This window comes from Rhineura floridana, chromosome 2, assembly GCF_030035675.1.
Source record: "Rhineura floridana isolate rRhiFlo1 chromosome 2, rRhiFlo1.hap2, whole genome shotgun sequence".
In the NCBI taxonomy this organism is placed as follows: domain Eukaryota; kingdom Metazoa; phylum Chordata; class Lepidosauria; order Squamata; family Rhineuridae; genus Rhineura; species Rhineura floridana.
In genome coordinates, this window is record NC_084481.1 from 234,256,086 (window position 1) to 234,275,439 (window position 19,354).

At 46.6% G+C, this 19,354-nt stretch overlaps 1 protein-coding gene across 1 annotated transcript in view; it reads left to right on the forward strand.

Moving 5' to 3' along the window:
• Positions 1-19,354, forward strand: part of MAP4K5 (mitogen-activated protein kinase kinase kinase kinase 5) — a 122,687-nt gene that overhangs the window by 46,776 nt on the left and 56,557 nt on the right. The window contains exons 4-8 of the mRNA XM_061612583.1: positions 11,942-12,032; positions 12,726-12,790; positions 14,963-15,018; positions 18,291-18,338; positions 18,436-18,478. Of these exons, the coding sequence (XP_061468567.1) occupies positions 11,942-12,032; positions 12,726-12,790; positions 14,963-15,018; positions 18,291-18,338; positions 18,436-18,478 (303 nt within the window). The remainder of the gene's footprint in view (positions 1-11,941; positions 12,033-12,725; positions 12,791-14,962; positions 15,019-18,290; positions 18,339-18,435; positions 18,479-19,354) is intronic.

Genomic DNA, 19,354 nt, shown 5'->3' on the forward strand with positions numbered 1-19,354 from the left:
TCCTAAAAACGACATGCAGAAGTTGTTTATGTTTAAAACACGCATGGAGAGGCCTGTGGTGAGTCCCTCTCCTGATCTAGGATGAGGATGTTAGAAAGTCACGATCGGTTTGGGAATCTCCACTCACTTGGGGGATTTTCCCACCCCATCCTTGTCTGCCTGGTTGTTTTCTATTCTGCAGGGGGGGGGGAATGAGAAGCCTGTGGCTGCAGCAAGACTGTGGTCAGAGCCCAGGCAGTCAAAGAGTTGGATGCTCTGCTCTGGCTCCTGATCAGAAACTGCTTTCAGTTGTCCCTCTCTGTACTTGTTGATCTTGTCCTGGCATTTTGCTTTGGACGGCATTTTTAGTGGGTGAAAAGCTGAAGTCTGGATGCCGGCTTCCCATAGCTGCCAGACTGGGGTGCTGGGCTGAGCCAAGTGGTCAGAAGGGCCTGATTCGTTTGGGCTGTGCATGGCCAAGGGTGGCTTGAGGCCTCAGTGCCCCTGGCTGCACAACCGGCCCGCAGGCACCAGGAATATGCAAGGGAGCCCCCACTTCCCCAACCTGGCACCCTCCAGCTGTTTTGGCTAGAGCTCTCATCTGCCCCAGCGTCTTACGGCCATGCCTGTCTCTGAAGGTACCTGTATATATATAAAAGCAATTCCTGGGGGTCTTTCCCCCCAGCATTCCGTCTGGCCCTAGAATAAAATGGCAGAAGGTCCTGGCTCAGTTTCCAGTGGCTCTTGCTGTGTGCTGTGGGCCATTTGGTTTCTCACAGCGGCCGTCCAGAAGCCTCAGTGAGAAGCTGGAACCTGCAGGAGAGGAGAGCGTTGCTGTTGTGCTCAGGTCCTGCTTGGGGACTTCCCAGTGGGGATCTGGCTGGCCGCCTGGTCCAGGCAGCGAATGCCGTCGCCGTAGCTGGGCTGATCCTTTCAGCTGGAGATGCCAGGGACTGGGGCTGGGATCTTCTTCCTGCTAAGCCCGTGCCGTAAGCTGCTTGCCCCATGTGCTTCTGCCTGCCCCCAAACTCTGTGTGATGTGTGAGGCCCTCCCCTCGCTGCCTGCCGGAGGACTCAGATGGAGAGCCAGAGGGAGGCCTCATCTTGCTCTGTGTTGGAGAGCAGCCCAAAGCGGCTACCTGCTTCCCGGCTTGGCGGGCCGTAAGGGACCTTCTCCCGAGTCCTCTGTCCTCCCAGCCCCGTTCAGCCTCTCCCTGATTATGTGCACACTTTCCCCACAGGCCAGGCCAGACCCCTCCTGAAAGAGCAGAAGGGCTTGTAGTTGCCAGGCGCCCTAAGACGTTGCCAGCGCTCTGGGGCCTGGGCAGATTGTTTCCAGAGTCGCTGTGGCGCTCAAGCCCCGAACGCTGCCCACCAGCTCTCTGCTTCTCTGGCCGTCAACGGAGCAGCCAGAGAAATTAGTAAAGAGTGGAAAACCAGCAGAGTGGAATTTGTTTAAGGGGGAGAAACAGAAGTGGAAGGGAGTTTATCATCTGTTAAGCAACGTAGCTTTGGGTGTGTATATTATCTTTCTTAATCATTGCAAACATGTTTTTGGATGTATTTGTCAGGCTGCTGTTACTCTGTGCCCTTTCCCCCTTACGTTTACATGAGAAATCTGCTTTTCATGCACCTAGACAGGGTGGCTGCCCCCACCCCAAGGCTCGTTGACGAGCAACCATTGGGCTTGGCCTATGAAGCCTGGGTTCAAAGCACAGCTTGCTTATGAAATCTCAGTGTCCTTGCTCATGAAATTTCCCTGGCTCCCTTCTATGATAACAAGACTGGATTACTTCAAATCAGTGTGTATGTCTGAGTAGGGAGGTAAGGAGACATCATTTTCCATTCTGCCATATATATGTTTTATTTTATTTATTTATTTATTAAATATTTATCCTGCCCTTCCTCCCAGTAGGAGCCCAGGGTGGCTGCATTCATCACACTCAGCACTGTTTCTGTTCCGCTACAGTTCATCTTTAGACAAAAACTACATTATTCATCTAATTGTCCACTGTGGCGAAATGACATAACTTACATAATGTACATAATTATGTTAATTACTTGGTCATTGGTTTTGCACCTTATTCGTTTCATTGCAAAGGAAATGTAGATGGACTTTGGGGGGGGCGTAATCAATTACAAATGGTTTGTGTACTGAAAGCAACGACAGCAACCACTGATCATATTTGCTGGATTGATTTCCGTTCCGGACATGGGACGAATAAGCGGACACTGACAATTTCTGTCGGAATTCTCTGCCATCCCCATATCTGTTTCTTTGAAATGAAACGCGGCATAAATGGCTGCCAATTTGTTACTGGGCCAAGCTGAAGATTTTACTGTTGGTATATGAAGCCCTTGATATCCTGGGAGCAGCTTACTTGAAGGATCACCTTGCCCCATCCGTGCTGCTTCAGTCTGGGGAAAGCACCTGTCAGGTGTCGCTGTTACAGTGTGGCAGCAACTCTGCTTTGGAACTCCCTGCATATTAACATTAGGCAGGAATCCTCACTTTTCCGTTTTTAGACGCCTGCTAAAAACTTTTTTGAAAAGAAAGTTTGGCAAGGTTATCTGGACACATGACTTAGTTGTGAACAGTAGTGTAGTGGCCAGTTCAGAAGCGCAGGGTTCCTTCACGACAGTCATGCTACATCCTTGTTAATAGCTGCGCTCCCTGTTCTACTTTCTTTCATGACCCTCGCACTCTGTCATCTCCAGGTCCACACTCCACTACAACAGATGTCCCAACAAGCCAATTAGCATGAAAGGGGAGGCTGTGTGTTGGCTACTGAGAAGAGTCTTCTCAGTGGCTGGCTCACCTCCTTCCATTCTGAATGGCTCCAGTCAGCATGAAAGGTCAAGCACTGTTCCCGGTGGCTAACATGTTCCCTTTTCATGCTAATTGGCTCATACATATGCACTTGGCTGGGACCCTCCTCCCAAAAACGTAATGGGTTTATGGCACCCCCCCATGACCAAGGATGCCTACACCCCTGGTTATGAAGACTTGTTTTTAATATGCCTGCAACGTCTGGGCATGCTCTCCTCTTCTCTCCAGCCCCTGCCACTTATTTGTCCGGGGATCCTTCCCTTCTCTCTCTTTGCCCCATTCTTCTGGGCTGGTCCCTCTCCCAATGTTCCTTTGCTGGCTCCCTGCTTTTTCGTAGCCTTCTTTTTTCTTTACGCTAAATTCCTTCTTAATAAACTAGAAGATTGGGTACAGACACAACAGATTTTATACCCTGAGCAAGTCGGCTTCCGTAAAGGCTCCTCTCCAATCGATCATTGCCTAACACTCAATTTCCTGGCAAAACAGTCCATCGCCGGTCCTACCCGACATCTGTATGTAGCATTTGTAGATTTGGCCGCAGCGTTCGACTTGATCGATAGGAATGCTTTATGGCACAAACTGTATCATCTGAACATCGACCCCCGCTTGCTATACCTTATTCGTATTTTATACACTAACACCTTTGCTATAGTTAGAGCTCCCCATTCTGGAGTCCTATCTGATCCGATACCTGTGGACAGAGGCGTCAAACAAGGATGCCTCTTAGCTCCCCTGCTCTTTAATTTGTTTCTAAATGATATCATTCCTTTTTTATCCGGACCTCAATTTTTCTCCCCCTCTATCAGCCAAAGGAAAATACCGACACTTCTCTATGCCGACGATATGGACCTTCTTTCCCTAGTTCCAATCGGACGTAGAAAGATGTTGAGATCCCTACAGTCCTATTGTTATAAGGAAAAACTCAACATTAATTATGATAAAACCAAAGTTTTAGTTTTTGGGAAAAGATTCAAAGGACATCGCTGGCATATAGCTGATCATCAGTTAGAACAACCTCGAGAATTTAAGTACCTGGGTATTTATTTTTCAGATACCCTTTCCTGGCAATATCACCGACAATATATTAAATCGCACATGGTTAAGACAATAGGGACAATTTTAAAATTTTCTCGTTCTGTGGGGGGCGGTCAGATTCACCCTACTTTAAAGATCTTTAAAGCAAAGGTGATCCCACAAATCCTATATGGAGTAGCCGTATGGGGCTGGGATTATAATATCGTAACAGCCCTGGAAACTATACAAAATAGTTTTCTCAGGCGCTTGTTATCTCTCCCTGTGGGAACCTCTGCAGCGATGACTCGAATTGAGACGGGCTCCCCCCCACTGATGGCTCTCATACATTTTACCCTTCTGAAATTTTTGAGAACACTCAATGGGCCCCAGCCCGGGACATTATTACAATTATGTTTTGACCACCCGTTCGCTTCTATCTTATGGCGCTCTAAATTAACTAAACTGCTATCAACTTACCACCTTTTAGAGCAGGATTTCAACGCAATGCCAAATAATAAATCTCTACGTGAATACATATTCCTCCACTCTATGAACCAGGATAGATACTCAAAGGTATCTCCTTGGTACTGGCGATTTAAGCTTGACTCCCACTGCTCTACTTATCTCCTTCAACCAATACCCCTTGTCCTTAGACGGGCGTTTACAGCCGTACGTTTTTTCTCCTTACCAAATGCGAACAGGGAAGGTCGACTAGCCGGTGTCCCTAAGGACCAAAGGAATTGTGTCTGTGGCTCACCCTCGGCGGAAGACCTTCCCCACGTTTTGCTCTACTGCCCAATTTATACTCAGCCCAGAAATAGATTTCTTAGTAAATGGTTAGAAATCCCTCAGCTTGATTCACTTGATGCAAAAATCATTTTTTTAATGTCAGATCATAACTTGGAAGTAACCCACAAAGTAGCTCTTTTTGTAATAGCAGCAAGAAAACTTAGGGTCAATTACATTGCCCTTCGAGATATTACATAGGCAAGTTCTCTTATATGAAATCCCCGCTTAAATGCTTCCCTTTTAAATGTCTCCATTTGATTTTAAAGTATTGTATATGTATTGTTTTAATTTGCATTGGCCTTTGGTCCTGCAAACAAATCAATAAAGTTAAAGTTTTCTAGGACCTTCTGCTTCTCCTTTCCTCTGTCTAGAGACTTTTGAGCAGTTCAACCAACCACTGCCGCGCAGTCCCATCCCACCAGGCATATTTACACAAAAGCAAGTCCCACGTTGTGTTCAGTGGGGCATATTCCCAGTTGGAGCAGTTGCTGTTGCAATCTTCTTCTGTTGCAGCCTCCTCCTCCTCCTCCTTCAATACACAATAAAACAATTCTATCAAAACACTAAAATAAACATGCGCAGTTAAAATGTGCAATAAAACAAGTCCATTAAAGCAGCAATTAAAAACAGGAGGTTCAGGTCAGGAGATCAGGGGGAATGCATGCCTGAACAAGTTCGTCTTCAAGAGCTGGCGGAATGCCGATGCTATTTTGGCAGGAAGAGCCTTCCACAGCATCTCTGCTAGGGGCAATCTGCTACTCTTGGAACCAGAGGGATGCAGTCAGAGGACCTTGCCAAGCAGCTGAACCAATGGCTGCTAGAGGCTTCATCACCCCTACAAAAAATTTGCCAGCTCCACTATAGATCACTTATTTCTGTTTCCTAGAAAGCTAAAACGGCCAATTCACCTTGTAATGACAAAGACAGGCAGAGGCAATAAGAACATAAGAAGAGCCTGCTGGATCAGGCCAGTGGCCCATCTAGTCCAGCATCCTGTTCTCACAGTGGCCAACCAGGTGCCTGGGGGAAGCCCACAAGCAGGACCCGAGTGCAAGAACACTCTCCCCTCCTGAGGCTTCCGGCAACTGGTTTTCAGAAGCATGCTGCCTCTGACTAGGGTGGCACAGCACAGCCATCATGGCTAGTAGCCATTGATAGCCCTGTCCTCCATGAATTTGTCTAATCTTCTTTTAAAGCCGTCCAAGCTGGTGGCCATTACTGCATCTTGTGGGAGCAAATTCCATAGTTTAACTATGCGCTGAGTAAAGAAGTACTTCCTTTTGTCTGTCCTGAATCTTCCAACATTCAGCTTCTTTGAATGTCCACGAGTTCTAGTATTATGAGAGAGGGAGAAGAACTTTTCTCTATCCACTTTCTCAGTGCCATGCATAATTTTATACACTTCTATCCTGTCTCCTCTGACCCGCCTTTTCTCTAAACTAAAAAGCCCCAAATGCTGCAACCTTTCCTCGTAAGGGAGTCGCTCCATCCCCTTGATCATTCTGGTTGCCCTCTTCTGAACCTTTTCCAACTCTATAATATCCTTTTTGAGATGAGGCGACCAGAACTGTACACAGTATTCCAAATGCGGCCGCACCATAGATTTATACAACGGCATTATGATATCGGCTGTTTTATTTTCAATACCTTTCCTAATTATCACTAGCATGGAATTTGCCTTTTTCACAGCTGCCGCACACTGGGTCGACATTTTCATCGTGCTGTCTACTACAACCCCGAGGTCTCTCTCCTGGTCGGTCACCGCCAGTTCAGACCCCATGAGCGTATATGTGAAATTCAGATTTTTTGCTCCAATATGCATAATTTTACACTTGTTTATATTGAATTGCATTTGCCATTTTTCCGCCCATTCACTCAGTTTGGAGAGATCTTTTTGGAGCTCTTCACAATCCCTTTTTGTTTTAACAACCCTGAACAATTTAGTGTCGTCAGCAAACTTGGCCACTTCACTGCTCACTCCTAATTCTAGGTCATTAATGAACAAGTTGAAAAGTACAGGTCCCAATACCGATCCTTGAGGGACTCCACTTTCTACAGCCCTCCATTGGGAGAACTGTCCGTTGATTCCTGCTCTCTGCTTTCTGCTTCTTAACCAATTCCTTATCCACAAGAGGACCTCTCCTCTTATTCCATGACTGCTAAGCTTCCTCAGAAGTCTTTGGTGAGGTACCTTGTCAAACGCTTTTTGAAAGTCTAAGTACACTATGTCCACTGGATCACCTCTATCTATATGCTTGTTGACACTCTCAAAGAATTCTAATAGGTTACTGAGACAGGACTTTCCCTTGCAGAAGCCATGCTGGCTCTGCTTCAGCAAGGCTTGTTCTTCTATGTGCTTAGTTAATCTAGCTTTAATAATACTTTCTACCAGTTTTCCAGGGACAGAAGTTAAGCTAACTGGCCTGTAATTTCCGGGATCCCCTCTGGATCCCTTTTTGAAGATTGGCGTTACATTTGCCACTTTCCAGTCCTCAGGCACGGAGGAGGACCCAAGGGACAAGTTACATATTTTAGTTAGCAGATCAGCAATTTCACCTTTGAGTTCTTTGAGAACTCTCGGGTGGATGCCATCCGGGCCCGGTGATTTGTCAGTTTTTATATTGTCCATTAAGCCTAGAACTTCCTCTCTCGTTACCACTATTTGTCTCAGTTCCTCAGAATCCCTTCCTGCAAATGTTAGTTCAGGTTCAGGGATCTGCCCTATATCTTCCACTGTGAAGACAGATGCAAAGAATTCATTTAGCTTCTCTGCAATCTCCTTATCGTTCTTTAGTACACCTTTGACTCCCTTATCATCCAAGGGTCCAATCGCCTCCCTAGATGGTCTCCTGCTTTGAATGTATTTATAGAATTTTTTGTTGTTGGTTTTTATGTTCTTAGCAATGTGCTCCTCAAATTCTTTGAAAGGAAAGGCAATCCTTTCTGTAGCCTGTGAATGCAAGGATCCTACCTCATAGGGCTGTTGGGGGGGTTCTTTTAAGGTAGGGCGGTGAGAGGTTGGGGGGGTTCTTGGGGTGGAGGCCCAGGAGTGGTGGAAGGTGAGAGGTAGGGGCAAGGGCCTGCCTGACCGGCGAACAGGGAGGGAGATATGTGTAGACCAGGAGGGGATACTGTGAGAAGGGTGGGGAGCCATGATATTGAAAGGCTGGGCGGCAGATCCTGGAGAGGCGCAAATGGCAGGCCACGCCAGCATAGGGGAACAAGGGATAGATGCATAATATCCATCCCTTGTTCCGGACCTGTCCACAACCAGAAGATAACTGGGGGATGCAGGACTCCATCCAACCTTCGACTGCTGTTGTGTAACGCCAGGTCTGTGGTGCAAAAAACAGCACTCATCCATGACATGATCTTGGATGTGAACGCAGACCTGGTATGTATTACGGAGACCTGGCTGGATGAGGCCTCAGCTCCTATACTTGAGGCCATGTGTCCAGCCGGTTTCCAGTACGCACAGCAGCCGAGAATTGGTAGGCGGGGAGGGGGAGTGGCAGTCATCTATCGGGGATCTCTGGTTTTCGCCAGACCCCCTCTCCATGAGACCAAGTTTGTTGATTGCATGTACTGGAGGTTGGGCCCAAAGGGCAGTTTAGGGATTCTACTTGTGTACCGCCCACCCCGCTGCACAGCAGACTCCCTGACCGAGGTGCTCGAGGTGATCTCAAGCGTGCGGTTGCTTTCCCCCAACCTATTGGTTGTAGGGGATTTCAATGTACACGCCGAGACTGCCCTTACGGGAGCCCCTCGAGGTTTCATTGAAACCATGACTTCTTGGGATCTGCACCTTAGTAATACGAGGCCCACCCATGTAGCCGGTCATGCTATTGACCTTGTGTTTGTCTCGGGAGGGGAGGGAAGTGTTCTGAAAATGGGGGCTGTTTCTTCTAACCCTGTGTCATGGTCAGATCACTATCTGGTGAATATAGATCTCTCGATGCCGCACACCCTCCGCAGGGGACAAGGACCTATTAGGATGGTCCGCCCCAGACGCCTGATGGAACCGCAGGGATTCCTGAATGCGCTGGGTGATTTGGAGCTGACTGAAGGACACCCGGCCGAAGACCTGGTGATGGAGTGGAACAGGGAGATCACTGGGGCTTTGGATAGGGTGGCTCCGAAACGTCCTCTCCCCCTGAATAGAACTCAGACAGCACCCTGGTATACACCACGGTTGCGGGGTCTGAGATAGGAGGTGAGACGACTTGAGCGCCGGTGGTGGAAATCTCGCACTGAAGACGATCGGACACTGGTTAGAGCGGCAATAGCTGCCTACCAGGTGGCAACAAAGGCAACAAAGAGGGAATTCTTTGCTGCCTCTATTGCATCAGCAGAGTGTTGTCCCAGGAGATTGTTCCAGGTGGTCCGAAGCCTGGTCGGTCCAGTTGCTCAGGAACCCATGGAGCAATCTAAAATCTCCTGTGACATTTTTGCTAAACACTTTGCTGGTAAAATCGAGCGCCTGAAGAGCATGATTCCGTTCGCCGTGGATACAGGTAGTAGGCCAGGGTCGGCCAGTTGCATTCCGGTCCGGTGGGATCGGTTTCAGCCTCTTCCCTCTGAGGAAGTGGACAAGGTGCTCAGTACTGTGAAGCCAACCACCTGTCTGCTTGATCCTTGCCCTTCGTGGCTCGTCACGAGTTGCAAAGAGAGACTGAGCGAAGGGATCAAGGCAGTGGTAAATGCATCCTTGAAAGAGGGTGCAATGCCATCAGCCCTCAAGGAGGCAGTGATAAAGCCCATCTTAAAAAAACCCTCCTTGGATCTCCAAGAGCTGAATAACTTCCGCCCAGTTTCTAATTTACCATTCTTAGGCAAGGTAATTGAGCGAGTGGTGGCCAGACAGTTACAGACACACTTGGAGGAAACGGATTATTTAGATCCATTCCAATCGGGTTTCAGGACTGGACATGGAACTGAAACAGCCTTGGTCGCTCTGGTGGATGATATGAGGAGGGCGTTGGATAGGGGAGAGTATACCTTCCTCGTCCTCCTAGATCTCTCAGCGGCTTTCGATACCGTTGACCATGGTATCCTGTTGGATCGTCTAGGGGGATTAGGAATAGGGGGCACTGTTTTACAGTGGTTCCATTCCTATCTCTCAGATAGGCACCAACGGGTAGCTTTGGGAGATGAGGTATCAGACCCTTGGCCTCTTAATTGTGGGGTGCCACAGGGCTCTATCCTCTCTCCCATGCTGTTTAACATCTATGTGAAACCGCTGGGGGCCATCATCAGGAGTTTTGGGCTGAAGTGTCACCAATATGCGGATGACACACAGCTCTATCTCTCATTTAAGTCCTCACCAGAGTTGGCTGTGGATACCATGTCCAAGTGCCTGGAATCCGTAAGTGGATGGATGGGAGAGAACAGGCTGAAGCTGAATCCCGACAAGACCGAGGTGTTGCTTGTGGGAGACAGAGGAAGGCTGGGTATTACGGACCTGATGCTTAATGGGGTGAGATTACCCCTGAAAGACCAGGTCCACAGCCTCGGGGTCATTCTTGACTCCAGGCTGTCCATGGAGGCTCAGGTCTCGGCGGTGAGTCGGGCAGCTTGGTATCAGTTACATCTGATACGGAGGCTGCGACCCTACCTTCCTGTTCATCTGCTCCCACGGGTGATACATGCCCTGGTCTCCTCTCGCTTAGACTACTGTAATGCGCTCTACGTGGGGTTACCCTTGAAAACGGTCCGGAAATTGCAGCTGTTACAAAATGCGGCGGCACGCTTGATTAAGCACAGCCGTCGCCGTGACCATATCACGCCAGTGTTAATAGATCTTCACTGGTTACCAGTTGCTTACCGGGCCCAATTCAAGGTGTTGGTGCTGACCTTTAAAACCCTAAACGGTTTCGGCCCAGTCTATCTGAAGGAGCGCCTACAGAATCACCAATTATGCTGCCTGACAAGATCAGCCTCGCAAGACCTTCTCTCGGTCCCAACGGTTAAAACAGCCAGGCTGGTGCGGACCAGAGAGAGGGCCTTCTCGGTCGTGGCCCCCACCCTCTGGAACGCCCTTCCGTTTGATCTCCGACATGCTCCCTCCCTGATGGGTTTTCGCCAAGCCTTAAAAACCTGGCTATTCAGGCGGGCCTATGGGATTGGGGAGGATTCATTTTATAAGGTTTTAAATAGAAATTGGTTTTAAATGGATTATGATTGTGTTTGCTTGTATTTTATTTTGTATTATGTACTGCTCTCTATTATTGTGAGTCGCCTAGGGTGTCCACTAACCTGGACAGATAGGCGACCAACAAATAAGATTTATTATTATTATTATTATTATTATTATTATTATTGTTGTTGTTGTTATTATTATTATTATGAGTGCATCAACTGTAGACTTTAAGGTAGTTTGTTCTATGGATAATGGGCACAGTTGTGGGAGGGGATTTGTTTAAAAAACTAGTGTCTAGTTGATCAGATTAATCATTTAAAATAATTTTGATTGCATAATAGGGATGCTTGAGGAATTTGATTCCTGTGAATTTTGACACAAGCTGACTTTCTGGATGTGCACGTTCTGAACTAAAGTGTGGAGTGGAACATAATTATCTTTCAGAGGTTGCACTTCTCCAAATTTTGCAATGCCGTACCTGGCCCCCAAATGCATTAAAAATGCACATTGTGGGATAAAATACATCTAGAAATGTGCACATTGTGGTCAAATACACAATTACATATTGTATGATAATATATGAATTTTCATGAGAGTTTTTAACAAAAGATTATAGCTCGGACGTGAGATGGGATGGATTTATGAATGAATGCATGCGGCACTGACACAGAATGGAAATAGATTGATTCATCCTGTCTAGAAAGACACCTCCCATTATTTAATCTGGAAGTAGATTTTTAGGAGAATATTCTATTTTTAATGCAGGCAGTTCTTAAAACTATGTGGCAAGCACCATCTTGGAAGGAGCATTCCCCCTGCCTGAGGGGAGGGGGACATCTCTTCCATGAGATCAGCTGCTCCTACACACATTGCAAGACATATTTTAAACCAGCCTTCCCCAACTTGATGCTCTTTACCTGTTTTGGACTACAACTCCCATCAGCCCCAGCCAACGCAGCTGTGCCGGCTAGTCCAAAACAGTTGGAGGGCTCCAGGTTGGAGGAAGCTGATCTTAAATGCAAAGAGAGTATGCTTCCTCCTGTAAAAAACAAAGAAACAACTGTTGGTTTTTTTCCTCATGTGCCAATATATGTAGATATAAAATTGACTAAAACTCGTACGGTCAATCAGCTAAGCTCCGTCCAGTCAGGCAACAGCCCTAATGGTGATTAACTATCTGTCTTTTTCAGGAGATGACTTTTCATTGATTCAGCAAGAGATCTATATGGTTAAGGAATGCAAGCACTGTAATATAGTAGCTTACTTTGGAAGCTATCTCAGGTAAGGCCTTCTTCTGTTTTATGTAAAGTCTTTTCTGTGCCAACTTCCTGAATGAGGCCTAAGGCTTTTCTGCACCAGCTCCTGAGGAGCGTGGCGTGCACCATTGTTGGTGTTTGTCACAGTCAGCAAAACTTGAATGTTGGGACTTACAGAGAGGCACTTCTCAGGCTGTGATAAGGCAGACGTGTTTTCCTCCCTAAATTCTGTTGGAGTTCTGCATTTTATTGAGCGGATCTCTGGGAATACATCTCATTCCTTATCAGGTTTGATCCTATGCCATGTGCACGCGTTTTCTGATATTCAGCACTGTTAGAAGTGTTCACACAGCTTGCTCCATACCAAGCAATCCCCACCCTGGGAAAATAAACCAAGAGGTGTGTTTTGCTTATGTGATACTTGCAAATCTGCAAACGTGTCAAGACTGGAGCTTGCTGTGGATCTTGACCCTGTGATAGCTGACTGTATAAATACGCTTGTAACCTCCTCAGTTCCTGCCCGCATAATGCAAATAATGGTGGCCAGGTGGCACTTAAACATCACAGAGCTCCTGTGAACATGGTGAAGGAAATACTGTGTGCCCTGAGCCTCAGGCACAGGATGGGCTATGCCTATCAATGCAGTACAAATAAATGGATTTTCAGTTTGTTATAAATGTCCGAAATTAATTCTGATAATTTATGCTTCATTTCATAGCCGTGAGAAGCTGTGGATTTGTATGGAGTACTGCGGAGGAGGATCCCTTCAAGATATTTATCATGGTAACTGGAAACTATATCTATTTAACTGTATCCATCTCTCTATCTAATCTATCTCTGTATCTAATCTATCTCATCATGCTATTTCTTCAAAGAGCTCAGGATGAAGTGCATGGTTCTCTTCTCCTCCCCTCCATTTAATTTGGGGCTCAATTCTCACTGTTTCTATCCAAACCCTGGAGAAATGAATGCGAAAGCCCTGGTGACTTCGGAATTAGATTCCTGCAGTTCACTCTACACAGGGCTGCCCTTGAAGGCTATCGAGAAGCTTTAGCTGCTTCAAAATTACTGCTGCCCATCTTTTGACCAGAATAAGCTTACAAAAACATATTACGCATATTTTATTACAGCAAGCTGCAAGCACACAACAAATAGCTAACGGTGATTCAGGCCTCAGCCAAGGTCAGGCTTCAGGTCATCAGATCTCAAGATCTGGGCTGTGTGCCTGACTGGCTGTTGATCCAAGTGGTCCAAAAGCAGGTGCCTGGTCCTGTACTTGCAAAAGCAGGAGAAGCTCTGAAGTGAGGCCTTTATGAGTGGTGGGCTGGGATTGGCTCTTTCTGTCAGCTGACAGGTGGGTACTACAGCTTAGGTGGCAGCCCCAAGCCACAGAGCTCAGTCTGCCAGCCTTGTACTAGAGGCAGTGCTGGTGGCAAGGCAGCCGTCTCCAACCTTGCTTTGGACTATAAGTCAATTACATAAAACTAGTCAGTGATTGCTGTAAGGGCAGCTGCCAAACGCAACTAATTTTAAAAGCCTGCATGAATTAAACTGGCACCCAAACCCCGCCATGGTCAGCACCAGCCAGATCTGTGAGGGCTGGGCATTCCACAAATGGCATGGCACTGTTGAGAACGCCCTGTTCTGCTGGACCCACAGGCTTCCCGTAGGCATCTGGTTGGCCACTGTGAGAACAGAATGCTGGGCTAGATGGGCCACTGGCCTGACCCAGCAGGCTGTTCTTACATCCTTATGTTGCCTATCATATCCTCAACAACTGCGGCACCATTAAGACCATTTCCGGACCATTTCCGGTCCGGAAATTGCAGCTGGTACAGAATGCGGCGGTACGCTTAATAAAGCAAAGCCGTCGCCGGGATCATGTCACCCCAGTGTTGATGGAGCTACACTGGTTGCCAGTTGTATACCGGGCCCAATTCAAGGTGTTGGTATTAACCTTTAAACCCCTAAACGGTTTCGGCCCAGTTTATCTGAAGGAACGCCTCCAGTATCACCAAATATGCCGCCAAACAAGATCGGCCTCACAAGACCTTCTCTCGGTCCCACCAGTGAAAACAGCTAGGCTGGTGCGGACCAGAGAGAGGGCCTTCTTGGTCATGGCCCCCACCCTCTGGAACTTGCTTCCTTTTGACCCTCGACATGCGTCCTCCCTGATGGCTTTTCGTCGAGCCTTAAAGACCTTGTTATTCAGGCAGGCCTATGGGATTTCTGGGGTGGGTTAGGCTATTACTAACAGGTGGTTTACTGTTGTATGAATATGTTTTAAATTGTGTTTTATATTGTGTAAGTCGCCCAGAGTGTCTGTTAAGTCAGACAGATGGGCGACTAACAAATAAAATTTTATTATTTATTATTAAGAGGCCGTCCCCATCACCTTCAGGCAGGGGAATATCAGAGCAAGGGGTCCATCAAATATGGATCCTAGGCTGTGTTTTTTGTTTTGTTGCTTCATATACCGCTTAATGCCAGAATAGTCTTCTGAGTGGTTTACAAAGCGTAATAACCAGTTGCACAAATGTTATAATTATAGGATGTTTAGATTTTACAGGTTGTGCATAATTAAACTACACAATAAAACAATCCTATTAAAGCATCTTCCATAATTAAAATACGCAATAAAACAATTCCATTAAAACAACTCAGCAATTAAAACAGGAGGCTCGGGTCGAGAGATCGAGGGAATGCCTGTGTGGAGCTTAAACATGCCAGAAGAAGTGCCTTGCTCTCAGCTTGGTGGATAACTGGCAACCAGTACAGTTCCTTCAGAACTGGCACTATATGTTCACGGCCAGCCATCCCCGTCAACAGCCTGGTTACCACCGTGTTCTGTACTAGCTGCAGCGTCCGGACCAAGCCGAAAGGCACCCCCACAGAGGTCGAGGTTGTACCACAGCTCAATCCTTCATCATTTTATAAGTTTGCTTTTCCTTTCAGTGACAGGGCCGCTATCGGAGTTACAGATTGCATACGTTTGCAGAGAGACGTTGCAGGTATGGTACTTCTGTGCAGTCCTGGGTGATGATGGATGTATGAAACTGCAGCTGTTTCATTAGAACTGTAGCTGAAAATACCCTGGGGAAAAATCACAATATGACCAGTAATAATATTTGGCTGAGCCAGTGTGGGGTAGTGGTTAAGGTGTTGGACTACGACCTGGGAGACTGGGGTTCGAATCCCCACACAGCCATAAAGCTCCCTGGGTGACCTTGGGCCAGTCACTGCCTCTCAGCCTCAGAGGGAGGCAATGGTAAACCACCTCTGAATACCACTTACCATGAAAACCCTATTCATAGGGTCGCCATAAGTTGGAATCGGCTTGAAGGCAGTCCATTTCCATTTTTAAGCATGATTGCATGGGAGTAAATCATATTGAACTCTGTAAGTATGCAAATGATCAAATCTGCCCTCCGTCTCCCTCCCATCTCCCTTTTGCCCATTCCCTCCCCCTTCCTTCACCCCCTCCCCCATCCCCTTCCAATCCCCTCCTTCCCCCTCCTCCTCCTTTCCCTCCCCCCCACCCTCCCCCTCCCCCATGGTCAGTTTTACCTATCCTAGGATTATGACCTGGGAGACCAGGGTTCAAATCCCCACACAGCCATGAAGCTCACTGGGTGACCTTGGGCCAGTCACTGCCTCTCAGCCTCAGAGGAAGGCAATGGTAAAAAAAACCCTCTGGATACCGCTTACCATGAAAACCCTCTTCATAGGGTCACCATGAGTCGGAATCGACTTGAAGGCAGTCCATTTCCATTTCAATATTTGGCTAATATATATTGCTAAATATAAACCAGCTGCTAAATACAGTGATCTTGCTTTGAACTTTTCACATCTACTTCATATTTCAGCTGACATTATATATTGGGAGTTGTTACATATACATAGAAATAATAGGGGTTCCTGACCAAACTTTATATGCATTCCCCAAGTGGCGGGTGAGACCCTGAGGCTCCCCAGAAAGTTTGTGGGCCACTTGTGATTCGAACTGGGGCCTCAGTAGGTCTACTGCTTTGCCGTGATACATTATCGCAAATCCCAGGGAAAGGCTGTCTATTCTCTAGGCTAGCCACATGTTAAGGGAGATGGCATCTGATCCCTTCCAAGTTGAGATTCTATGGGTTTAAAAGAAGATGGTGGATTTTTTGAACTGGTGCAGAGCCAAATGCAGCATTTTTTTAAAAAAAAGTGCCTTTCTAAGATGTGGTTTGAGGTGCCTTTGAGGGAGACTGTGACTGCTCAGTACTGAGACACCTGCACTAAAAATACCTTCACCCAGAAGCAAACATTTCTGATGTTGCACTCCTGGGTGGCCTGTTCCCAGCTCTGTTTTATTCTCTGAGGACAAGGCGCAGGGCTAGGATATGGGGACCTCTTTGCTGGACCATATTGGGGAATAGGAAAGCAAGCACCACTTATTTATGAATCGCAGAGTCATGCAATAATAATCATTTTAAAAAATAGTAATGTGTTTCAATAGCTTTTTTTTTAGTATTAAAATGTTTCACACACATCTCAGCTGTCCTCTTGGTTGGGAGATTCAGGACAGGCAAGAGGGAGCCTTTCTGACAGAACACATAATTCATTTATGGAAGTTGTGTGCTGCTGGCTTTAAAAGAGGTGAGACACCTTCATGGGGGAGGAGGAGGAAGAGAGGGCTGGCTGGCTGGCTGTTTGTCACGATGGCTTCATGGAAGCTCCAGTCCACAGGCCATCTGATAGATGCTCGGTAGCAAATGTCAGGAGGGGGCTGTTACATCCATGTTAGGGAGTTGTACTTTAGGAAGTTCCTGATCAAATTTATTTGTCTTCTTGTTTTCCCCCCCGTGGGTATTGAACTGAAGTTTTATTGATGGGCTATCTGAATTGTTTAGACCATTTTTTTCATATTGTACGGTTGTTGTTTTTGTTGTTGCTGCTGTTATTTTGATAAGCTGCTGTTAGGCACTTTGGGCTTCCTTTTGCAGACGGAGTTGAATTTGTCCATGGAGTTTGATTTCAAACCATGCAAGCAAGGTCTGCAGATGCTTCCAGTCATTTGATCAGCAGCGATTGCCAAGTCCTGCTTTTGGCAGGAATTGGCTTCACTCAGGAACTCGCATCAGGAGGCCTCAAGTGAATCCAAATCTTAACAGAGCTTCCACTTGGTGCCAATTTTAAAACGTATGTTCTGCTTCCACTGCCGGAGGCAGGATGCCTCTGAATGCCAGTCACTGGGAAACACAGACAGGGAGAGGTAGTGTGGCCTTCAGCTCCTGCTTGTGGGCTTCCCGTAATTGCCATCTGGCTGGCCACTGTGAGAACAGGACGCTGGACTAGATGGGTCACTGGCCTGATCCAGCAGCCATAACATTTTACAATTTGCCCTCCTTTAGTGACGCTCCTTTAGTGAACTTGTCAAGGATTATCAATACCTTGGCACAATCATTAACCAAAATGGAGACAATAACCAAGAAATCAGCGGAAGGCTAGGACTGGGGAGGGCAGCTATGAGAGAACTAGAAAAGGTCCTCAAAAGCAAAGATGTACTAAATCATTCAGGATCATTCAGACCATGGTATTCCTGATCTCTATGTATGGAGGTGAAAGTTGGACCGCAAAAAAAGCAGATAAGAGAAAAATCAACTCATCTGAAATATAGTGTTGTATGAGACCTTTGCGGATACCATGGACTGCAAAAAAGACAAATAATTGGGCGTTAGAACAAATTAAACTAGAACTACCATTAGAAGCTAAAATGATGAAACTGAGGTTATCATACTTTGGACACATCATGAGAAGACACAATTCACTAGAAAAGACCATAATGCTGGGAAAAACAGAAGGGAGTAGAAAAAGAGGAAGGCCAAACAAGAGATGGATTGATCCCATAAAGGAAGCCACACACCTGAACTTACAAGATCTGAACAGGGTGATTTGTAACAGATGCTATTGGAGGTCACTCATTCATAGGGTTGCCAGAAGTCGTAATCGACTTGAAGGCACATAACAACGAGTGACTCTTAAAGACTACCTTATAGGGTGGGTGGATGCCTCACTATGCCTCATAGGAATGTGGGAAGTTGCCTTATACACAGTCAGATCATTAGTCCATCTACCAAGTGCAGGTTGGCAGCAGCTCTCCAGGGTTTCGGAGAATCTTTCACAGGCCTGCCTGGAGATGCTGGGGATTGAACCTGGGGCCTTCTGTGTGGTGGGAAGATATTCTACCGCTGGGCTACATTCTGCCTTCATCACTGCTGCTTCTTGTGTTTTGGTTTTTTCTCAGGGACTTGCTTATTTGCACATGAAAGGCAAAATGCACCGGGATATTAAGGTATGTGATTCCTCAAAGGTACTCTTTGTCGGGATAAAAAATAAAATGGGTTATGCGGGTGATGGTGAGCTTCGGGATCTTTTTGTTTGTTTTTCAGGGTGCAAATATTCTGCTGACGGACCATGGGGACATCAAGTTAGGTAAGTTTGCTGGCTGTCCTTGGCTTCCTTGAAAGCAGAGTCAGATGTAGCATTTGTAGAACACTGGAGGGTGGTTTGGGAGACGCTTTGCTTCATACAGTGCAAATGTACCTTCTCTTCTTGAGGATGGGCTCTGTGTGCAGCAAAAGCTGGATGTGGATGGGACTAATTGGCTAGCTCCTGCGCATCTGTGACCCCTGAAGAAGCCTTGCAACTCTTTTTTTTTAAGTTTCTATTTTGTAAAAGCAAACAAATAAGGTGAAGGATTTACACCCAAATGTATATATGATGCTTTAAAAAGCGGGGAAGGAGCTGCTGGTAGCCTGTCTGAAGAATGTGACAAGCAGCAGGGCTCCTGGCTGACCGTGTTCTTGAGTTGATAGAACGTGCATCTGCCATGCAAATGGCAAAGTCGAGAGAAAGGGGTTCAGAACCTTCTGTGACTTCTCTTTAAATGTTACATCTGTAAGAAATTGAATCATTTCCCCCCATCTCCGGAAATGAAGAGTCACAGTGTATTGTGATTATTAGTAATAATAATAATATTTCAGTTTATATCCCACCTTTCCTCCCAAAGGAGCCAAGACTGGCAACCATCACTAATAAAGCTTTTTTTTAAAAAAAGCGTTCTAAAAACAGTTAACAATGTTCTCTCAGCCAGTGATCTCAGGTCTGCCAGGAATAGTGTCTTTCAGCCATCAAGTGCCTGGGCAATCAAGAATGTTCTTAAATTTCACCTGAAAGGCAATAATGAGGGAGACAGGTGTTCGCTTAGGGGGGGCATTCAACAAACAGGGAGCCACCACTGAAGAGGCCCTGCCATGGGTCAATGCCAACTGGGTATCCCCCCTTCTGGCTCCTGGACTAAGCTACTCT